Here is a 19,687-nt window from a genome sequence, read left to right on the forward strand (position 1 = left end):
GGTTCAAAAAAACAGAATTAAGGTTTTTGGAGTGCCCAAAGTCCAGATTTAAATCCCCCCAAAACCCTCCAATGTGGCTCACTTAAAACAAATTCTCTAAAGAAGAGTGAGCCACAATTCCTCCACAGCGATGTGAAAGACTCACTTCCAATTATCACAAATGCTTAATTGCAGTTCTTGCTGCCAAGGATGACACAAGAAGTTACCAGGTTTACTTTTTCACATTTTCACTTGGTAGGTCTAGATAAAATTCTGTATTTACTCAGATTATCTTAGTCTAGTATTACCATTTGTTTGATGATCTGAATCATGTAAGTGTGACAAATATGCAAAAAGCTAAGAAATCAGGAAGGGGTCAAATACTTTTTCATGGTGTTGTTTTAGCGAAATTACCTTCCTACGTTTTCTTTTTAACAGGCTGAGCTAGCAAATTTGTGAAGTTCACAACCAAAAAAGAAAATCAGAATTTCCCTGTAACTTTTATTTTTTTCCAAACAGCTACATTGCTTCACTTTACAAAGTGATATCATCTTGCTTCCAAATCATGTATTTGTCATTTAAACAGAGAATAGTCATCATTCTCAAAAAGCACACTGGGTTGGATGAAGTGCTGTTTACTGGTGGCTGATGTGACGCTATTATGTTAATCCAGCCTTTAGAGTTTCTCCCTTTAGAAATGTGTGAATGAGAGTTTATTTCTCTCGATTTCTCTTTTTTTTGTTTTTTATTGGCTTTGGTTAACCTTCCCTAGAACTGCTCTCATCTACCATTATACATATCAAATAAGTCATGTGTTATTTGGCTAAAATTTATATTACTTTTGGCCATTTTGTAAAATTGGGGTTCACATTATGATTTCTTGCTGCAGTAAGGGAGTCTGCTAGGTTCCCTGTCCTGGTGCTTTTAAATAAACAACATCCTTATTGCAGATACTAGTTGTCTGCTTTGAAAAATAGTCCGCAGTAATGCAGTGAGTATTTGATAACAGCTCTTTCCAAACCCCCAGCTGAACTGTCTCTCTTCCTCTTTTTTTTCTCCCCTCATCCTTCAGACTCCAACTCCCTTCTCAAAGTGAGGACTCCTCCACAGTGTCTTTCAGCCATAACCAAAACTCTAATGGCAGCACAAATGTTGCCTTCAAGGCAATCTGTTCCTGCAAACACTGTCTCAATCAGCCAATCACGTTTACTCAGTATTGTTTACATCACACTGTAAGGTATGGATACTCAGCCAGTCCAACTATATAGCTCACCGTCTTCCCCATACCAGCTGCTGATTGGACATGTGTTTTGAAATAGAATGACTAGACTGGTACTTTTCACAAGAAGCATTTTAGATAAGGACAGGAGAAAAAAAACACAATGTGAGCACTGCTAGCACTGAAAATCAGGTGATGTATTTTCAACGGACACTGCTGTGATTCAAAAGCGTCAAGTAGCCAGTTCTGTGTATTGATTCAGGTACTTTTATGCAAATTCAGTAGAACTTTTTTACACCAATCTAGTTATTCTATGTGTCCATGAATTTGCTGTGATTCTAATGTACCAGCAGGGGAAACGCTTCATAAGAGAAGTAGCTGATTGTCACATTTGGCATTGTACTGGTTTCTGTTTCTGGTTATTTGTTGTTGGGGTTTTTTTTTGGTTTTTTTTTCATATTCAGGTAAAAGCTCTGACATTTGTAACTCCTGTCTGTAAACTCTCTGAGGTGCTATTCCAATCTTATTTATGCTCGTTAGATGCTTAAAAAAAGTTTTACCAGCCTAGAAGTACACCACATTGGCCTTGTGAACTTTAGAGGAGAGATAATTAGAAGATTAAACACACACAAAGGTTTTATGTAAGCATTAAAAAGAAAAAAACACAAATTTTTATCAGTGTCTCTAAAATACGGGTTTAGCAGAGGACTAAAACAGTTTTGTTCTTATTTGAAAATGAAGTGTGCAGAAAGAAAAACGAACTTGTCTTATTTGTTTTTGGCTTCTTCACAGGTCTAAATGGTGTTAGGTGTGGTTCTATGACACATGGAGGAAAAAAGGCATTGTGATGTCTTTTTCTTTTCTCTTTTTTCATTATTGGAATGGGCAAACAGTCCCAGTTTTATACCTCTTTTGTTTCAATATTCTTGTTTCTAGATGACAGAGAAGATAAATAATTGTAAATTGTGAATAAATTTATAGGATACGCAGTGGTGTGCATAGATGGGGTGCGAGAGAGCAGGGGTCGCCGTTCGGGTTTATGTCAGTGAAGTGCTCGTGAAGTGAAACGTCCGGAGGGACACACAATCATGTTATAATGCAAAAACCAGTGAGGTCAGACTGCAGGCCGCGTCAGTATCGTCAGTCCTGAAGGGTCCAGCTCGGTGCGCTGCTGCTCAGAAGTTTGGGTTGGTTTCGGAAGATTTTTTGTTTCTGAAATAGAAGCATATTTGTTTTTTGTCTAATGAGGCATAGTGCTGATCAGACATGCCACATGCTACAAAACAATTTCTGATTAATGGACAAAGTCGTCATTGCTTCGAAGAGAACCATCACTTCTGTGTTCTGCGGTGTTTCCTGTTACAGCTTTATCGTGCTAAAAGGCTATGTGGTCGTCAGAAGAGTGTTTTTGTAAATTAAATGAGTACATGTGAAAATGTTTTTTGAAGTAACGGAAGCAGTAAATTTGGCTCGTTCAGTTGTAGCCAAAAAGAAATTGACAAACTAGTTCTAATCAGGATGGAAAGAGATTTTGGAGAGGCTGGTGCACAGCTGAGGAAGAGGAAAAGTCCATTACTGACTAAAGACTGGTTTGAGAAACAGGTACCTCACAGGTCCTCACCTGGCATCTTCAGTGAACAGCAGCTACATAACGTCCGTCTCAGTGTTGGCAGTGAAGAGGTGACTCCAGGATTCTGGTCTTCAAGCAAAGTTGTGAGGAAAAAGCCATATTTTGCTGTTCGGTCTTCTGCCCGTCTTGTGGCTTTTTTCCTTTGTGACACTGCTTAGACGCCTCTTTACTGCAGATGTTCAGACAGGCATTTTATGGGCGCTGTTGAAGCTGCCAGAGAAGACGCCATGTGGCATCTATTGTTCAAACTGGAGACTCAGATGTACTTGGATACTTTATTGGCTGCACACAAGGACCTCCGACTTCTCTTGGTTATAAGCAGATTGTGCTGGTTCAGAGAAAGCTATCATATACGCTGTTTTATTAAATATTTTTGAAGAGCTTCATTATTTAGAACATAAACCTTCTTGATGAAGCAGCTGCAATCAGTCAAACAAAGGCCAATTCTGCAGCTTCCGAGCATGATCACTTAGCCTTCTAACTTAATAAACTTGTATCAGGTAACAGTGTACCACAGGAACACACGATGCTTCCTGAAAACAGCCCTCCATTAAAATAGTTACTAATGATGTATAGTTAACGATTCCGGTGGTCACTGATCATCATTTACAATGTGTCTAATTTAAACTAATGATTACTAAGTAATTTCAATTTTTTTCCAAAAACAAATTACTTTTTTATTCTAAAAAAAAAAGTGCACCAAAACTTTTGAACAGTATTGCATGTTCAAGAGCGGCTGAATGTAAATATGACAGGAAAGACCCAGATTTCTTTGTTTAACAGCACATCAAATGATTTTCATTGTCATTAATTCATTTTATTGCTTATATTAGTAATGGCGCATTTATTGTTCATATGACCTACTTTTATTTTGCGTTCACTTTTACTTGGCTACAAAATGTGCCAAAGTTGATGTAGCTTCACATGTTGAGATTTTAAGTCACATATTAATGCAATCTATGATGATGTTGTTTTTTGTTTATAAACACAACTAATTTTGTCACAGATACTTTTTTAAAAAAAATTCTAAGCTACAAGCTAAAAATCTCACGCGTGCTCTGTAATGTAGTGTGACGCTGGGAGGCTGGTTACCATGCTGTATGCGCCTAGCGCTGCTTCAAGTACATTCAGCAGCTTTTCTTCCTGCCGTTGTCTTTCGTGCTCGCTCCACAAGCTCGGGTCTGTTTTTATGAATTTGGATGGCGGTTCAACCTCACTGTCGTATAACCATTATAATAGAATGCCCACGAATGACATCTTCCACATCATACCTCTGCCCCTCATTAGTCTGTGCACACCATTCAATGTACATAATGTATCTGTTTTCAGGTTTGCTAGAAGACTGTAGATTTGTTCTCAATCAGAAATTTTAACTCGTCTTTGGTCGGACTTGTCCACCTTAGTCATTTGTTTCTGTTGTTGCTATATTAAAATACACCCTAAAAATATCTTGTTTCACTGTAGTTTAAATAACTGCAATGGGAAATCTTTCCCGCTTTTATACCTCTTTTTTTTGTTGTCAGTTTCGGTTTTTTGGATCACAGAGAAAATGGAAAATTGTAAATTGTGACATTATTTATACTGTACATTGTCGTTTTCGTATATATTTATTGCATATCAAAGGATACGTCACTTGACAAGGGGCTACAAGGTATTTTAAAAATGTAGTATGGTCATAATGTGTTGATAGGGGAAGTGCAATCAGGGGGGTGGTTTAATTTTCATGGTGCTAGACCCCTCCTTGCCTCAGTGCCCCCTCATTAAACAGCATATAATGATATATGAACATAAGTCAGTGATACAACTCAAACCAACCATTTGGTGCTCAGAACCATTTCAACACAGTTTACTGGTAACAGAAATGGAATGATGTCTTTGTACTGTATCTAACAGATAAATACGAGATCTTTTTTAACATTTTTTTTCCATTGTATGAAATTCATAATCTTGTGAGGCATTAGTGATTTTATGATGAGCATTAGCAGTAGTTGTAACTCTTGACACTTTTGCAGAGACTTTTAGGGATGTGACTTTTAATGGCGTCGAGGTTTTTCGTGTCTTGTCTTCATTATTGGGATTATTTGGAGGGTGTAATAATGCTTCTTTTTTCCCCCTCTTGACTTGTTTGATTTATGCTGCACTTACTGTTTGAAAAAGAACTCACATAGAAGAAAAAACCTGAGCCAGACCTGTCTTAAATCCCTCTGTGATTTTTCTGTGACATATTGTATGGTTGTGCAAGAAAATAAAATGTTTTGATAAATTATCCCACAATGATTTTTTCCGACGTTTCATTTCTTTTTTGGAGTCCCATCGAGTACCTTCTTCAGTCTTAACTGGCTAACCCTCTCTGCTCTCTTTGAGATTAGCTCAATATGAGCGGATGTCTTTTACCTGATGGGTAAGCTACAGCCTCTATTTGCATTCTATGAGAAAATCTTAAAAAGAGCTTTGCCCGCCCACAGTTGTAGATGGCTCGGCAAGCTGCTTTGCAACCCAACTCCATTCTAGTGTGGAGGTACAGAAGTTTATAAGCATTTAAAAACACGACTTATTTTATATGGTATCGTTTTCTAAGAAAGTGAGACTGAACTGCATGCAACTTGCTTCTGTCTGAATCTTTTATTAATTTGAATAAAAATTAGTTTTACAGGAGAATAAAACCTCGTGTTATTGGTGATGCAATTCCCCCTTTTTTTCTAGAACCAGTACATCAAAATTTCCATTTTCTAAAAATTCAAATAATCTCACTATGCACCATCCATTATCCATTAATTACTAAATTCCACTATCATTCCTGTCAAACTCAGTATTAATTAAAAAGTGTTAGCTATCAAGCCAAACTAACAAATGCTGAAACAAAGGATAATATTTTTTATTTTCATTTTAGTTTTCCAAGTTCACAAAATTGTTTCACTTTTGAAGGCATATCTGTGCAACAATGAGGTCTTGTGGTCCTGAAGGATCTGATCCAGCGTTTAAATGTGCCAGCTGCACTTCTGTCAGTCTGCTTATGGCCACTGAGTGGCTCCACTGGACACTGTGCTTCCCTCAGAGTTGATGCTGAGGGAGGCGAGCACACAGCTCGTTTATTTTTCCCTCCAACACTTTCCTGATACCATCTTGTCAAAGCTACAAGCTGCAGCTGCTCTCGAGTTCAGCAGGAAAGTAATTCAAATGTAGCAATAAGTCAACTAAGTCATACAGTAAAACAATGAAGTCAGTGCCTAAAGTGACCAAAAGAAGTAACGCTACATATTGCTTATACAATGATAATGAACCAAAATAATATAACAGATGTAGACTTGCATGAAACTGTTTGAAAACAGGCGCCACACGCAATGAGAGTGTCATTCTTTCTGTCTCACGGGTATGAGATTGCCAGACCTGTGCACATCACAGTGTCGAGCGTGGACACAGCAGCGGATATCCCGGATCCAAGGACAGGAAGACTGGTCTTCCTCTACCAGCCCTCTCATACACTCACATGCACATGCAAACAACACACACTGTGGCACTGCTAATGGCAAAAACACTGGTTGACCCCCGTCACCTTCTCTGTTCCTCATCCCCTCTTTCTATTTTAAACCCACAGATTAAACGCCAAGAGTTCTTTGATCAGTCTCATTCTCTTTGGGTAATTTACAGATCTGCCCCTTGTTAAAAAAGAAATAAACAAAGATGTCTACGGTGAGCTTTTTAAAAAAAAGATAATAAAATTAGACTTCATATCAAAATACTAATTTCACCCTTTGATCTGAGCCCCTCTGGCTTCTTATCAGTCCCATGATAGCCTCTTTCCCCACCTCTAAATTAGCAAGTGTTCCCCCGCTTCCTCGTTTCCTTATGTTTTCTGAAAGAGCAGATCTGTTTTTCATCACAGGGTCAAAGGCCAAACCCCTGTCACTCCCGCACTGGGAAGAAACCTTATGTAAGTCTGTCTGTGCCTTAAACATCTTACTTCAGGCTATATTGCCAAGTGGTTGAATTGAGCTCTCAGTGAAAATGTAAATATAGCAAGTCTTCTGTCAGACTCTCAGTTTGACTTCTCCCAGAATGGGTTCAAATTTATTTATTTTTTCTCTTTTGGCTTGAAAAGCGATACAAAATGAGCTGTTTTGGATTTTGAACAGGACCTTATCGGGACTTGACAGTGAAGAAAAAGCTCAGTGAAGGTGTAAAGTGTTGCAGACTGGGCTGCATATAACTCCTCTAATCCATCCAAATAAACACTCTTCCTCCCTCCCCCTTCCTCTCAGGGGTTATCATATATAAACCCCTCCACTGCACCTCTGCCCAACAAACCTAACATCAGCCTTTAACACAGCCCAGCCTTCTTTCTGTGCATTCGAGGCAACACAGGATACAGGCTCACTGGCTCGGATCTCAAAACTGGAGTCAGAGTGAAAATCTTAAAAAGGGAAGGAAAAGCATGTCAGGGAAGGAAGCCAGTAGGAAAGCACAATTTGCCACCAGCCTGTAGAGCTTTTTTCTCCCCGCCTCTGTGACATCTCTAAAGTCCAAACTGCTGACAGATTCCTGATTCTTCTTCTTATTATTATTATTATTAGCTTGTATAATTAGCCCTGAGCACAGAAGAAGACTTAGCCGAGAGGTAGAAACTCCACCTTTACTTGGATATACGTTCGAAATCTGGATTTTTAGTCGGAGAAGACGCACATCAGGAGGAAATTCTTGAAATTCTCTTCATCTGCTGGTGCCACTACTGAGCTGCACCGGGGAAGGTCATCAGGTTTATAACGCAAGTAAGTATGACAGGATCCATCCTTTACTTTTGCTTTCCTTTCTTTTTTCTTTTTTTCAAAAATAAACAAAACAGCTCATTTTATTTGAATGTGTACACACTAAATCAGTGCCATTCAGTAGGGTTCATTTTGATCTGGAAGCAAACAGCCTATTTTCTCCAGTGTCTCCAAAAGGCCATCCCAGATCGAAGGAACTGTTAAAATGTTGTGTAAGCCGTTAATATGTTTTTTTAATACTCAAAAAGCCCTTTTAATCTATGTGATAGTTGTTACTCAAGTTGTACTCTTTGACTTCCATATAATGCACAATAATCTAGTTTTAGAAGAGATATTTTTTAATGATCTTAACACCTAACTGGACAGTCGATTGGAGGGTGAGGTTGAAATGCCAAAGTGAAAGATTTCACACTGGTGAATACCAGCAGCTGTCAGTGCAGCACAGATCAGAGGGAAGTAGTGTTAGTGCTCCTCTTTATCGCGTGGAAACACTTGAATGAATTGAAATGTAGGAATTAAAAGCTCACACCCAGCATTTCATGAATAAAATTGTGACATTGTTCTGACACTTCGGTGAGTAGTGGAATTTTTTCAAACTTTTCCAGATGCTCCTGGCTCATTGTTTTGGGAGGGGGTTGGAGGTGGAGTCAGGGAAGTTAATTTCCTTGCACTTACAACTGTGCAGTTATCTCATGGTGACTTTCCATATCTTTCGCCATAATATTTCAGGGACCTATTGCATAATATGGTTTAACATTCTGTAACTTTCCATCTTTGTAGCGGTCAGACTGAATCAGAATCAGAGCATGCAGGGAGAGGGAAGGTTTTTAACAGACAATCAAAGACCCAAGATGAGATCGATAACAAAGTCATGCTGATCCAGGTTGTTTTGTGGATTGTCTAGCTGCATGAATGACTCGTGTGTGGTTTTTTTATGCAGAAAAGACCACAAAGAAGATGAGCCTCTCACGGACCGGGACGCTGGAGAAGACAATGTCTGAGCAAGCCCGCTCCGAAGCACGGTTCTCCTCCAGATTGGGGTCAGGGGTCGTGGTGCCGCCTCCTTACTCTCACAGAGGGAGCGAAGCCGCTGACCCCCCTGTGGAGTTGAGGGGCTCTCTGGACTGCTGGGCGTGCTCCGTGCTGGTCACTGCACAGAATATGATCATCGCTCTGATCAATTTCAGTCTGGCCAGCATCTTGTTCGGCATCATCCTCACCCCTGCGCTGACCATGATCGTATTCGGCTTTCTCTGCCACTCCACAGTAAATACATATATATATTTATATAATTATCTTGGATTTAATGAAAGAAAATGCTGTTTTAAAAGATTGAAAGAAAGGGGTTAAAACTAGATTCTGCTGGTAATCACAGTTTATCAAACCAACCACTGGAGTTGCACCTCCTGATGTCGATTTTTAATCAAACTCTTATGTTGGAATGCCAAAGAAAAGAAAGGAATTCCTTTATTTCCGGAGATTTGACGCTGTTTTCTCAGCTGTTTCTGGAGCCTCCCAGAGCTCATTTACTAAGCTGCTCTAGGTCACTGTGAGACTTAGGCCCTCACAAACAGCACACTGCATGCTGACCGTGTTGTACATCACTAGTGTGAGCACCTTAAATACACAAACACTTCTTAGAGTTAGTGCTGATGATGTGCTGCTCATCCCTTCTCCTTCAGGTGCAGCCCCATGGAACATCACTATACTGTTCAGACCTGCTGGACGACACAGCCTGCATAGCCCTGCTGGTGGTGGGCTTTCTGCTGCTCACCCCTCTGCTGGTCTTGGCGCTGGCGGCTTACTGCCGTCTGGCCCGACACCTCCAGCTGGGCCTGTGCTTCATCCCCTACAGCCGGGCTGTGTACAAGAACCTGCCCACCCAACGCAATCAGAAGCAAGGTCCGGGGAGCTGCTTTAGTCAACAGGATGCAATGGAGAGACAGGGGAAGGGTAGCATCTGGGTGTAGATGAGAGGAGTGGAGAGGAGGATTATATATGATTATATTATCAAGTTTCCTGCTTTATAACGAAATCTACTTTTATATGTCCTTTTTCTGTAGCCATTGTAAAAATCCATCACATTTAATCATTCATATTCATTGTTTAAGAGTCACAATTGCGTTTTGAATACAGTTTCAATGTATTTAATTTCTTTTCTTTTCTTTTATACAGTAAAGTTATTTTTTAAAAAAATAAAGTGTCACTCAGCTTTTTTTTTTTTTTTACACAAAAGAAAACCTGCCCTGATAGCTCAGTTAACTCAGTGACATATACTTTTGGCCAGATGCAGGAAAAACTCATGACACGAGCTACATAAAATATAGCATGGGCCAGATGTGGCTCAAAGGGTATGACCTGAGACTGACTTAGGATACGGCACGTGTCTGGGGTCATAAGGTAGACCCGTGGCTTAGTTGAGGCAGCTAGACTGCATCTCAGCCTCATTAGTCAAAGCCAAAGGTAGCCCAAAGAAAATTACAAATGTGGGCCAAATGCTGAACATGGTGAAGGAGGACATGCAGAGTGTTGGTGTGGCAGAAGAGGATGCTAGGGATGAAACTGAAGATAAAATTGAAGAATGAGGAGAAGACTGGGTAGTAGATCTAATGGACAAACTGCCATCAACAACCCACATAACAAGCTGCTGGAAAGCAAAGAGGGCATATGGGGATGTCAGCTTTTTCACAGGTGAGTCTGTTACACTGGACTTCTCACTTAGACATAAAAAGCCACATCCCTGCTGTGTGACTGATGGTAGGAGTACTCTGTTATTTTTCTTTCTGTTATTTCTACAACTTGTGATGCCCTGGTATAGCCGTGTGAAACACATTTATACTAATAAACTTCAGTAATAATTAAAAAAGCAAGGTTTCCAATTATAATTCCGTACTAAAAGTACAGAACATTTTTTGGTTGCACTCTAGTTATATGAGGTCAGAACAGGAATTTGTAGAAACCTTTTTGAAAAACGTGACATCTTGATTTAGACTCTTTGACCAAAGACTTTAGACTTTATCACCTCTTGAGATTTTTAATAGGAACCACGGATCTCAAATATAAGGTCAGTCTGCCAGACCCTGGCCCTAGAAGTATTCAGTGGTTCAGATGGTTTTGCAAGCTACAAAAATGGCAGAGAAAAAGTGAGCAATTCCATTTCCTTTGTTAATAAAATTGAGGAATTTCTTGATATATCTTTCGAAAATTGACTTTGTCATTCCTGGCTTCAGAATCTTCGAATAAAAAAATATTGAAAAAAAAATGAAGGTAAACTGGTCTCTGTGTTTATGAATGACAATACATTTTCTTCATCTAGAGCCATGATTATCCGATTCATAATGTGCAGGTTGCTCTTACTTTTTAAATCCACAAGGTGGAGTCAGAGATATCATTCTAATATTAAGTGTCACAGTTGATACACACACACAAAGTAGCCAGTCAGATAAAATGAAAGAGATATAAAACCTTTATTCAGTTATAAATTACAAACATAAGGTTTGGCAGAGTTTTGAATAAGACATTACAATTGCCTTCCTTTTAATTATTTTGCGGTACAACACTGAAGTTATGTATTCCTGTATAACATATATATAGTGCTTTGAAAGAGCTGCATTTCACATTAAAATGTCTAGATTTGTGTTTCCATTTTCTGGTCTGGACGGGTATTTGAGGTTAACAGGGTTGTTGGCTGATATTCATTAACAATTTGTGGTGTGGGGCTTTGTAGAGAGCTGTGAATGCACCGGGTTCCAGGGTACCTTGTCCCTGTTCATTCACCTGACCCATGATGATGTAGTTGACACCTGTGAGAATGAAAAAAAAAACGAAACCCAAAAAACCCCACAAACATTAAGATTAAATGAGGTTATGTTTGTTGAGTTAAAGACGATACTGCTGATCTCCGGCACCTGGATAATAAGAATTAAAAAATAAGCAACAACCCACCTTTGCGGAACAGCGGGCACTTCTTGCACTGCGACATCAGCTTAACTGACATGGTCTCTCCAACTTGTGTTATGGTTAGCCGGCCTGCTTTGTAGGCCTTGATGAGGGACACAGTAATCTGAATAGCACCTCGGGGCCTCGGGGCCACAGAGGTCACCTTCCCGGTTAATACTGGAAAAAAGGTGGGGTCAGTCAGAACGCAACATCTGATTGATAATGCATGTGTGTGTATATATGTCAACAGCAGGAAACTTACCAAATTCACTGGCACAGAAACTAGTCTTGATTGTTCCATTTCTTTTACAGGCTTTGGCACAGAGTGGATTTTGAGGCACTAATAAGAAAATAGTGAAAAAGAAATAATATGTTTTTAGTGATACTAGTTGTTAACTTTTTTATTTTTATTTTGTACATTTACCTACCAGGCCTCTTTCCATTTGGCTTTGCATTACGGTTTCTAGTGGGCTTGACTGGTTTGGGGCTCGGAGTGGACCTAGGGACAGGAGCTGGCACATATTTGGTGGTTGTTTCTATCGGGGTAGAAGGATGTGCAGGTTTGACAGAAGGTACTGGAGGACTGTATCTTGTAGTCTGTCCTGAGTTGACTGTTGGTATCTGAGAACCACGTGCGATGCTGGTAAAGTGGGCGAGGAACCCATCAGACGTCACACTGAGGTCTGACACAAACTGGACCAGTAGCACATTTCCGCTGGTAACAATAGGTCTAGGAACGAGACAGGAAAAAGGATGAGGTGTAAAATTAGAAATGGCTATTTTAAAACGACTTTAAAGGCTTCAGAAATTTCTGTCACTCACTCTGGGACCTGATCGCCACAGTATTTTCCAATCAGACGTGAGTCATCCCTCTCTCCGCCATTAAAGAATGCCACATAGTCAAAGCGACAATAAGCGTCATCCTCCAAGGCAAACTTATCAAAATTCACGTGGATCACCTGGTATCCAAAGAGACACAAGTATAAAGATTCAATTAATCAAAGTAAGGAACTTTGGACTATACAGTGGCTGCACACTGCGAGTCAGCTTGCCACTGACCATATTGGGCTCCACAGTGATCAGCCAGGAGCAGCTTGTTCCTGGTTCGTATTTTTTGTCGGGCCAGTTGGGTGTCTTGATCTCTCCCTGGGCTTTTGTCATCCTCCCCCCACAGAACTGTTCGTCTGAAACAAGCCGTAAACACTCCATTAGGGTGCTAAATGAAGAGACTTGTAAATTTTTCTTAAAGCTGTCTGCACCATTAATATCAAATAAGACATTTCACATTTATAACAAAGATATAAATTTCAACATTTTGAGCTGTTATTAATAATCTAGCCTGTTGGCTGGAACACTTTTTAAAACACATTGTGCAAGCTCAGGGGTGTAGCATCATACTTTGGCCTCTATTCCGGCCCCCCTTCTACTATTATTACACAATTTCTGATGAGCCCCCAGGGTACTGCTGGAGGTCGCTGGTGCAGCATGACTCAGGGTCACATTTGAAGCATATTATTGAAGCTTAATTATAAGCTCTTCCAAACAAAAAAGAAAAGTCTGAAGACTAATCTCAGGCTTGATACTCAACATCTATCTGCTGAATCCAGACTGTCGATGGTTCTGCCTCCTGTTACTTTTAATGATATGTTTCAGATCATTTGCCAGAGGTTACTTTAATTACCAGTAATAATTTGCTATTGAAGGTTTTAATGCAAAGAAATTCACTACTTATTATTCTGCTCCCTTACAACAGTACTGTGAAAGCTGGATGAGGTGGGAAACTTCCTGTTTTCTTTAACACTGTAAACACTTCATTCCTAAACTATGAAAGCTGCACTTGCCAATCGTTTTAAAGAATATAGTCATTTTTAATAGTTTAAATCCAAAACAGGCTTAATCTGGGATTTATAAAAATTTTAGGAGTCATAAATGTTGTTAAACTAATGTGTATTGAGAACCTCTGCAGTGCTTTCAAATGTTTTATTATTATTATTGTTATTATTATTACTTTGGTTTTAGGTTTGCCACCACTTAAAGCTGAGCAGGCAAGAGGCCAAGAAGAAGAGGAGATTAACTATTTAATTAAGCTTAACTTTAATTTAAGGCAAAATTACCTCATTAGAAATTGTGGTCATGGATACGAAGTCCAAAAATATATGCTACATTCAGGCACTGGGATTATTTGGGAATGCATACATGGCATTATAATGAAAAACACAAAAACAAAACAGCTTCATCATGTGACCACATACCAGATACGTAGGGTTTGACTGCACTGAAATAGGCCAGAAATCCTCGACTCTGCGTCTCGTCATCAGTCACCATCTCCAGCATCATCATGTTTGTGGTTGAAATGAGCGCTCCAGGTCGGAAAGTTCCACAAAAGCGACCCAGTTTTTGCACCAAGTTGGAATGTCCATTGTAAACATCCAGATAGTCGTAGCGGCATTGTGAGTCAGCCTCGAGGTCAAAAATGCGAAAGGAGAGCGTTATCACGTTTCCCTCTGGGACCTGGAAAGCATCGAGATCACATGAGTCAGACACAGAAAGCTTGGAAAAGCTGGAGAACTCAGGCTTGGGGAAGGGAGAGTGACTCACAGTGATGCGCCAGGCACATTTGCTGTTTGGTTTGTAGAAGCTTGGGAACCCTTCACTTCCAACAAAGCCTGATTCAGCAACCATGTCTCCTCCGCAGTAGAACACAGGCCTGTGGTAAAGGAGTCAGTGAGAAATGGGAATCTCAAGCAGAGTCCTAAAAGGACTAACATCCTCTAGTTGTCTCTCTAAATGAACTCTTGGCTGTTGTGGTTGTTGTTGTGGGAATTTACTGGAAGAAATTAGTGTAAGAAGATGGAAATTTTCATTATATGATGATTTAATCGCAGGGTGCAGATGTTGCTACATGTATTCTTGCAATGTTTTTCTTAATTAAAGTCTGCTGCTTAATTGACACTAAAACAGGGAAAGAATGAAAAAAACAACAATAATCACACTTCAATCAAGTTGGAGTCAGCACTTGAGCTCTGTAACAGGATCATAATTAAGTTAAGATGACTTCTTTTGACAGACCCTTGTTTACTCTATATCAGTCATTTATAAAGCCTATAAATCGATTTATAGTCTTAGCTTGGCTGTACCTCAGGAAATAGAGCCAGAGACTGTATATAAAACATGGCTGTGGCTTTCTGCTCTTAAGACAGAAGCCAGCGCAGAAGTACTTTGCATTCTTTTTAAAGTCCAGCAAGAGGAAAATCTTGTGATTGCAAAAAGACTTCTGATTAAATGGTTATACGTGTGGGTTTACATAGCGATTTTCTTTTGTCAATTATCGTCCCCATAGGAATCTGAACTTTTGATTGATTGAAGTCATTAGCCTTTTGCTAATGTTGAAGCTTCACAGCTGGACTTCCATTACCAATAGGAGACGCCAAGGTCCACTAATCTAAAGGTTGGTGGTTTCATTCGCAGATCTTATAGCCACATGTTGAATAGCATTTTAGTAAGATAAATTGCTCCCAAATTACCTGTCATTATTTGTGTGTTTTAAATAGACTTGTACCTATAGTTTGCTTTTCTATTCAATTTGAGCACTCAAAGGGCTTTCTTATACAAGCCTCATCTACCCAGTCACACAACTGCCTTTTTCTTAGTCCATTTATACAGTAAAAGATTTTCAAACTTAACAGAGTTTGAACTAACCAGCCATGGTTTGAGTTTGGGCTAGCATAACTAATGTAAACTGGTTATCATGTTTGTGTCTTTTGATCCCCAATGTGTTCCTTGGACAAAACAACACTTTACATGAACAAGAAAGAGGTGGGTATTTCCTTCTTCTTGCTAGTTAACATTATCTGTTATCTTTGGTGTTGGAAACTATCTAAGTTGTTGTAACTAGTTTACCCACGAGGTAAGATTTGTAATGCTTGTTAAATAGAGATGTTCTTGCATTTGTGCAATGTGCGTATTTACATCAAATAACTGTTTGACTCAGACTGACTTTGATATTGTGTGCAGCTAACAGAGGCTAACTAGCTAAATTTAATAGGGGTTAGAGACAATACCATCACAGTGGTTGCACATATTAATTTTTAATTTGTATTTTTTTAAACTTGAGTGCTTTGGTAGTCCATAACTATGTAGTGACTAGTCAGTAGCTTGAAGTAAAGAGTTGAATAATTGTAGGCCAGTGAAAAGTACTGGGGATTTTACAGCTGACGCTCAGGTTTTGGACACTTTGTCAAAATGTACTTTCCAGGAAGAAAAATGTCCTATTTTGGCAAGGATACATTTGTAAAACTAGGAGCCACTGAAAAAATGTCAGTTATTATGAAGTCATTTCTGTTAAGGGATATTTTACAGTTAGTGGTGTAGAGAGTTTTGGAGAGTTCAAGTTTTTAAGAAATATAAAACATCTTTCAATCATGCCTCATTTTAGAGGAAGTAAACAAATTGTAAGGAGGCAAAAACAGCAACGTGGACAACCAAAATTAGAAAACTAAAATTAGATTGAAACATAACGTTGTTGTTTTCCCAGACTAGGGCTCAGACAGCAGAACCCCAGCAAAGTCAGACAGCTGCTGATTACAGCCTAAATGCACAGAATCAGAGCCAAGTTTCTCTGATTCAACCCCACAGGCAGAGCTGAAAGCATTAACATCTGTGGCACCTCAGCCTTTGCAAACTCAGTGCGCCACACATCATGAGCCCAAAACCAACAGGACAGCTCTGTGCCCAATTAAACAGTCAGCTGGAAAGAATGTACAGAAGCAGGACTGAATTAAAATGTCATAGTAAAGATCATTTCAAAGAGCCTTTTTATCCTGGTTGATATTTGTTAAAATAAACAAAAGTATCTTCACCTCACATATCTGCATATGAGGATCAGAGTGAATTTCAAGAAGAACCTTTCTTTTGCAGGTTCTCGATCACAAATGGTTTAAAATGCAACCTCACCTGGTGAAATTTGTCTGTTGGGCCTTTGTCCATCCCAAACTCAGAGACAAGACCAAGGAGAGACCCCAGATATGGCTCATTGGCTTCATGATGCTGCGTACAAAAAGCAAACCAGACTATTTGCAGAAAAGGAAGATGGTAACAGGAGGCAAGAGGTGAAAGACAGAGGAGGAGGAAGTGGAGGAGAAGGAGGAGGAGGAGGCTCGGAATGGGCGGAGAGAATGAATGAGTAGGGGGGCAAGAATGGACGAAGAGATGGACAATAAGGATGAAAGGGCTAAAGTTGCAAAAAATAACCATGAGGGGGGGGATGACGTGAGTGGCGAGGGACGGAGGAGAAGGCTTTAATTTGAGCCAGATGTTTCTTCCAGAGTAAGTCTGGTCTCAGTCTCAGTGAGCATCTAGGAAGGAGGAGCAAAGGGCTCCAGTATCAGAAGTCTGGAAAGTTTTGTTTCTGGATGTTTCTGGACCTTTAAATGCCTAAAAGTTCAGGAAAAATGAACTCCAGCTTGCGTCTGACTCCTGATTACAGAGAGGGCACAGGTAGAGGCAAAGCCTGAGGCTGTATGGGCTGTACGTGCACAGGAAGGCCCGTAAATCTTTACATTCCACAGCATGATGTGAGACCTTTAATTTGCAAAACAGAATGTTTTTCTTTAAAAAAAATAGCCTTAGTTGAATGAAAAATACATGTGGGAGTCAAAATAAGCTCTAATAGGAATGATAATAAACCTGATGCTCTTATTTCCCTAAGCCCCAGGAGCTCCTTTGGCTCCATTGACTCAAGGACTGTTTATTTGCCACCAAGGCAAGAATAACACTTGAGAGGAGGGAGTATCCTTTCTCTGTTGAGATTCAGTAATGAGCCAACTCTTTCGCCTGCGTTATTGAGGCCTGTGGAGGGTACGCTGATGTAAAATGATAAATTTTTATGGACTACAAAGGTGGACATCTTGATCAAACTGTGAGGGAAAAGGTCCAGACAGTCTGTAAAATCACAAAGATATTTCCACAAAGAAGTTTTTTTTCTTTTCTCTTCTTTCTTTTTTTATGTTTAGTAAGATTTTATAGTTCAGATCTCATTGTGGCGTTCCAGATTGCTTGAAAGAGGTTTTGTGCCACATGCTTTCCAAACTTTTGACAGATTTGGTGCTTGTCTGTTTTGCAGTTAGAGAAATGAGCATTCCCCAGTTGTGCTGTGTTGTGTTTGTGTTTAACCCCAAAGACTCTGATAAGAGTCAGCGGGGGAAGGAATGCAAAGGCGCACAGGAGTCTGCTGGTGGTGGTGGTGGTGGTGGGTGTGGTGGGGGGTGGGGGGGTGGAGTGTACGACGTCTGCACAACCATGCAGCCGCTGCCAATATGTGTGGGAGTAACAGTGACCTTTAAGCCGTAATCCGAGGCAAGAGTGTAGGTTTCTGCTGTAACTCCTGAAAGAGTCCTCCAAGCTGGCCCCACATTCCTGCTGGGGAGTCAAGAGGGAACAGCAGCGGGGGAGGAGATGACTTGTAGTGAACGGATGGCTGAGGCAAAAGAGGAGGGGTGCGCTGACTGAGAAAAATGGAAAACAAACTTAAAACAGTTTGACAGCGAGACAGTCCCAGAAAAGTGAAAAGTTGTTTTTGGTACGCACCCTGGAGTTAGGTCACGTCCATGCCTCCTCCCTGAGCCAGCACATTACTGTTATTACATCCACACATTTCCTTTTGCAAGCTGTTAATCTCTCTCCCTCTCTTTTTAAACTCTGAAACACAATTTAACGTGACACTGCGCTTCAGAGGTGAGGAAAAAAAAACCAAAACCAGAATGCGTGCAGTTGTGTGAATCCATCTGTAAAGGTGATGGATCCAAACTGATGATTTTAAAGCAACTGTGGAGCCATCTGTTCTGTTTAAATATGGTTCCTCACAAATTCACTCCACACATTTTTTTTTTAAAAAAGAAGAAAAAAAACATTCCTCAAATCATGTGGTGCGTTGCAGTAAGGACCAACTCTCATAGGATCTCAGTGATAACTAGATGGAAGCACATGCAGAGGTGACTTGGAATGACTGTGTCCTGCTTTGTCTGAGTTTGTCACTTTTCAGGAGGGAAGTCGTTGAGGCATAATAGCCTTTTTCCTGGATGCACTTCATTGTGCGTTTTATGGGGAAAATAAGATATTCCAGTGAATGAGCCAAAAAGCTCACAGCAATAACAGGATGTCTCACTAAAGTCAGATCTAACGGCAACTCAAATGTCACACCTAATACTTGACTTCCCTCACATTTTATGGTAGCTGCTCAGGAGACATCATTATTTGCCAGTAAGTCCGAGTCATGGTAATGACAGTATTCAGCTAGAAAGTTAATTCCTTTCACATGCATGCTTTTTCCCTTATGCTGCAGTGGCAGACATGTGGTTTACAGAAATAAAAAGCACAAGTTAGACAGATTAGAAAATAGCTAACTATATCCATCTGTAGAAATGAGTTCAAATAATAAACACCATCAAAACAAAAACAAGACGCTTGCATGAGGAAACATCTGAAAAGAAAACTCTAAGTGCGCAAATAGAGCAGTGGTTACCCTCACAGATTTCGATGTAGCTGGTTGCATGCAGAGGTGATATAAACGAAGTGTTGCAAGCCAGCATCTATGCTTTTGCATGCTGGCAAGTAGTTTAGTGTGAGTAATTTCAGTCTGTAGTGTACGTGAAGTAATGTTGTAGAGGACAGGGCGACACCCAGCGGTGAAAACGTGAAGCTACATCTTGGGTGCAGTGTTATTATCGCCGCCCTCACAAATAGATGGTGAAGTCGTGTAACAACAATGGTCTATCCCCCCTCTTTCTGTTTCATCATCTTCGGAGTGATAGCAGCTCATTTTCTGTTTCTTCGTCCAAGTTGTTCCATTTGAAGCGTGTGCAGTCGTTCATTTAGCCACTCTGTCAGAAAGCCTGTTTTGCGCTGACGAAGCAATTGGAAAGAGTCAGCGCCATGATAATAATGTGCAAAATGAAGCTTTGCTTTTATGTGCTTAATTTAGAGCTAGCGCTTGCTGGAGAGCTTTCTTCTTCTTCTTTTATTACATATGTGGGCTAGGAAATTCATATTTAGTGAACCGATAGCAAGAAATATGACCGCTTTAGCTACTCTTCAAAATAAAAGCCACCGGAAACGACGATGATAACGTTTTGGTTTTTTGATTGAGCATTTATTAGAATT

At 40.0% G+C, this 19,687-nt stretch overlaps 3 protein-coding genes across 5 annotated transcripts in view; 2 read left to right on the plus strand and 1 right to left on the minus strand.

The window, feature by feature from the left end:
* The window catches only part of kdm6bb (lysine (K)-specific demethylase 6B, b), a 28,168-nt gene extending 23,066 nt beyond the window's left edge, over positions 1–5,102 (plus strand). For all 3 annotated transcript variants that reach the window (XM_004557332.6, XM_012920813.5, XM_076889015.1), the window contains one exon: positions 1,052–5,102. In XM_004557332.6, coding sequence (XP_004557389.2) covers positions 1,052–1,075 — 24 coding nt within the window. In that variant the 3' untranslated portion in view covers positions 1,076–5,102. The remainder of the gene's footprint in view (positions 1–1,051) is intronic.
* Positions 5,103–7,144: 2,042 nt separating this feature from the next.
* Positions 7,145–10,737, plus strand: tmem88a (transmembrane protein 88 a). The gene is made up of 3 exons (XM_004557330.3): positions 7,145–7,594; positions 8,532–8,857; positions 9,274–10,737. Exons 2-3 carry the CDS (start codon positions 8,549–8,551, stop codon positions 9,559–9,561), a joined length of 597 nt encoding a protein of 198 aa, XP_004557387.1. The 5' UTR covers positions 7,145–7,594; positions 8,532–8,548; the 3' UTR covers positions 9,562–10,737.
* Positions 10,738–11,034: 297 nt separating this feature from the next.
* Positions 11,035–16,686, minus strand: pcolcea (procollagen C-endopeptidase enhancer a). The gene is made up of 9 exons (XM_004557329.6): positions 16,484–16,686; positions 14,129–14,237; positions 13,783–14,041; positions 12,590–12,714; positions 12,353–12,489; positions 11,959–12,260; positions 11,793–11,870; positions 11,537–11,707; positions 11,035–11,394 (listed from the first exon to the last, which is right to left on the minus strand). The coding sequence occupies exons 1-9, from the start codon at positions 16,570–16,572 to the stop codon at positions 11,264–11,266; spliced, it is 1,401 nt and encodes a 466-aa protein (XP_004557386.3). The 5' UTR covers positions 16,573–16,686; the 3' UTR covers positions 11,035–11,263.
* Positions 16,687–19,687: the final 3,001 nt, after the last annotated feature.

Source organism: Maylandia zebra, linkage group LG10 (genome assembly GCF_041146795.1).
Source record: "Maylandia zebra isolate NMK-2024a linkage group LG10, Mzebra_GT3a, whole genome shotgun sequence".
NCBI classification, from domain to species: Eukaryota; Metazoa; Chordata; class Actinopteri; order Cichliformes; family Cichlidae; genus Maylandia; species Maylandia zebra.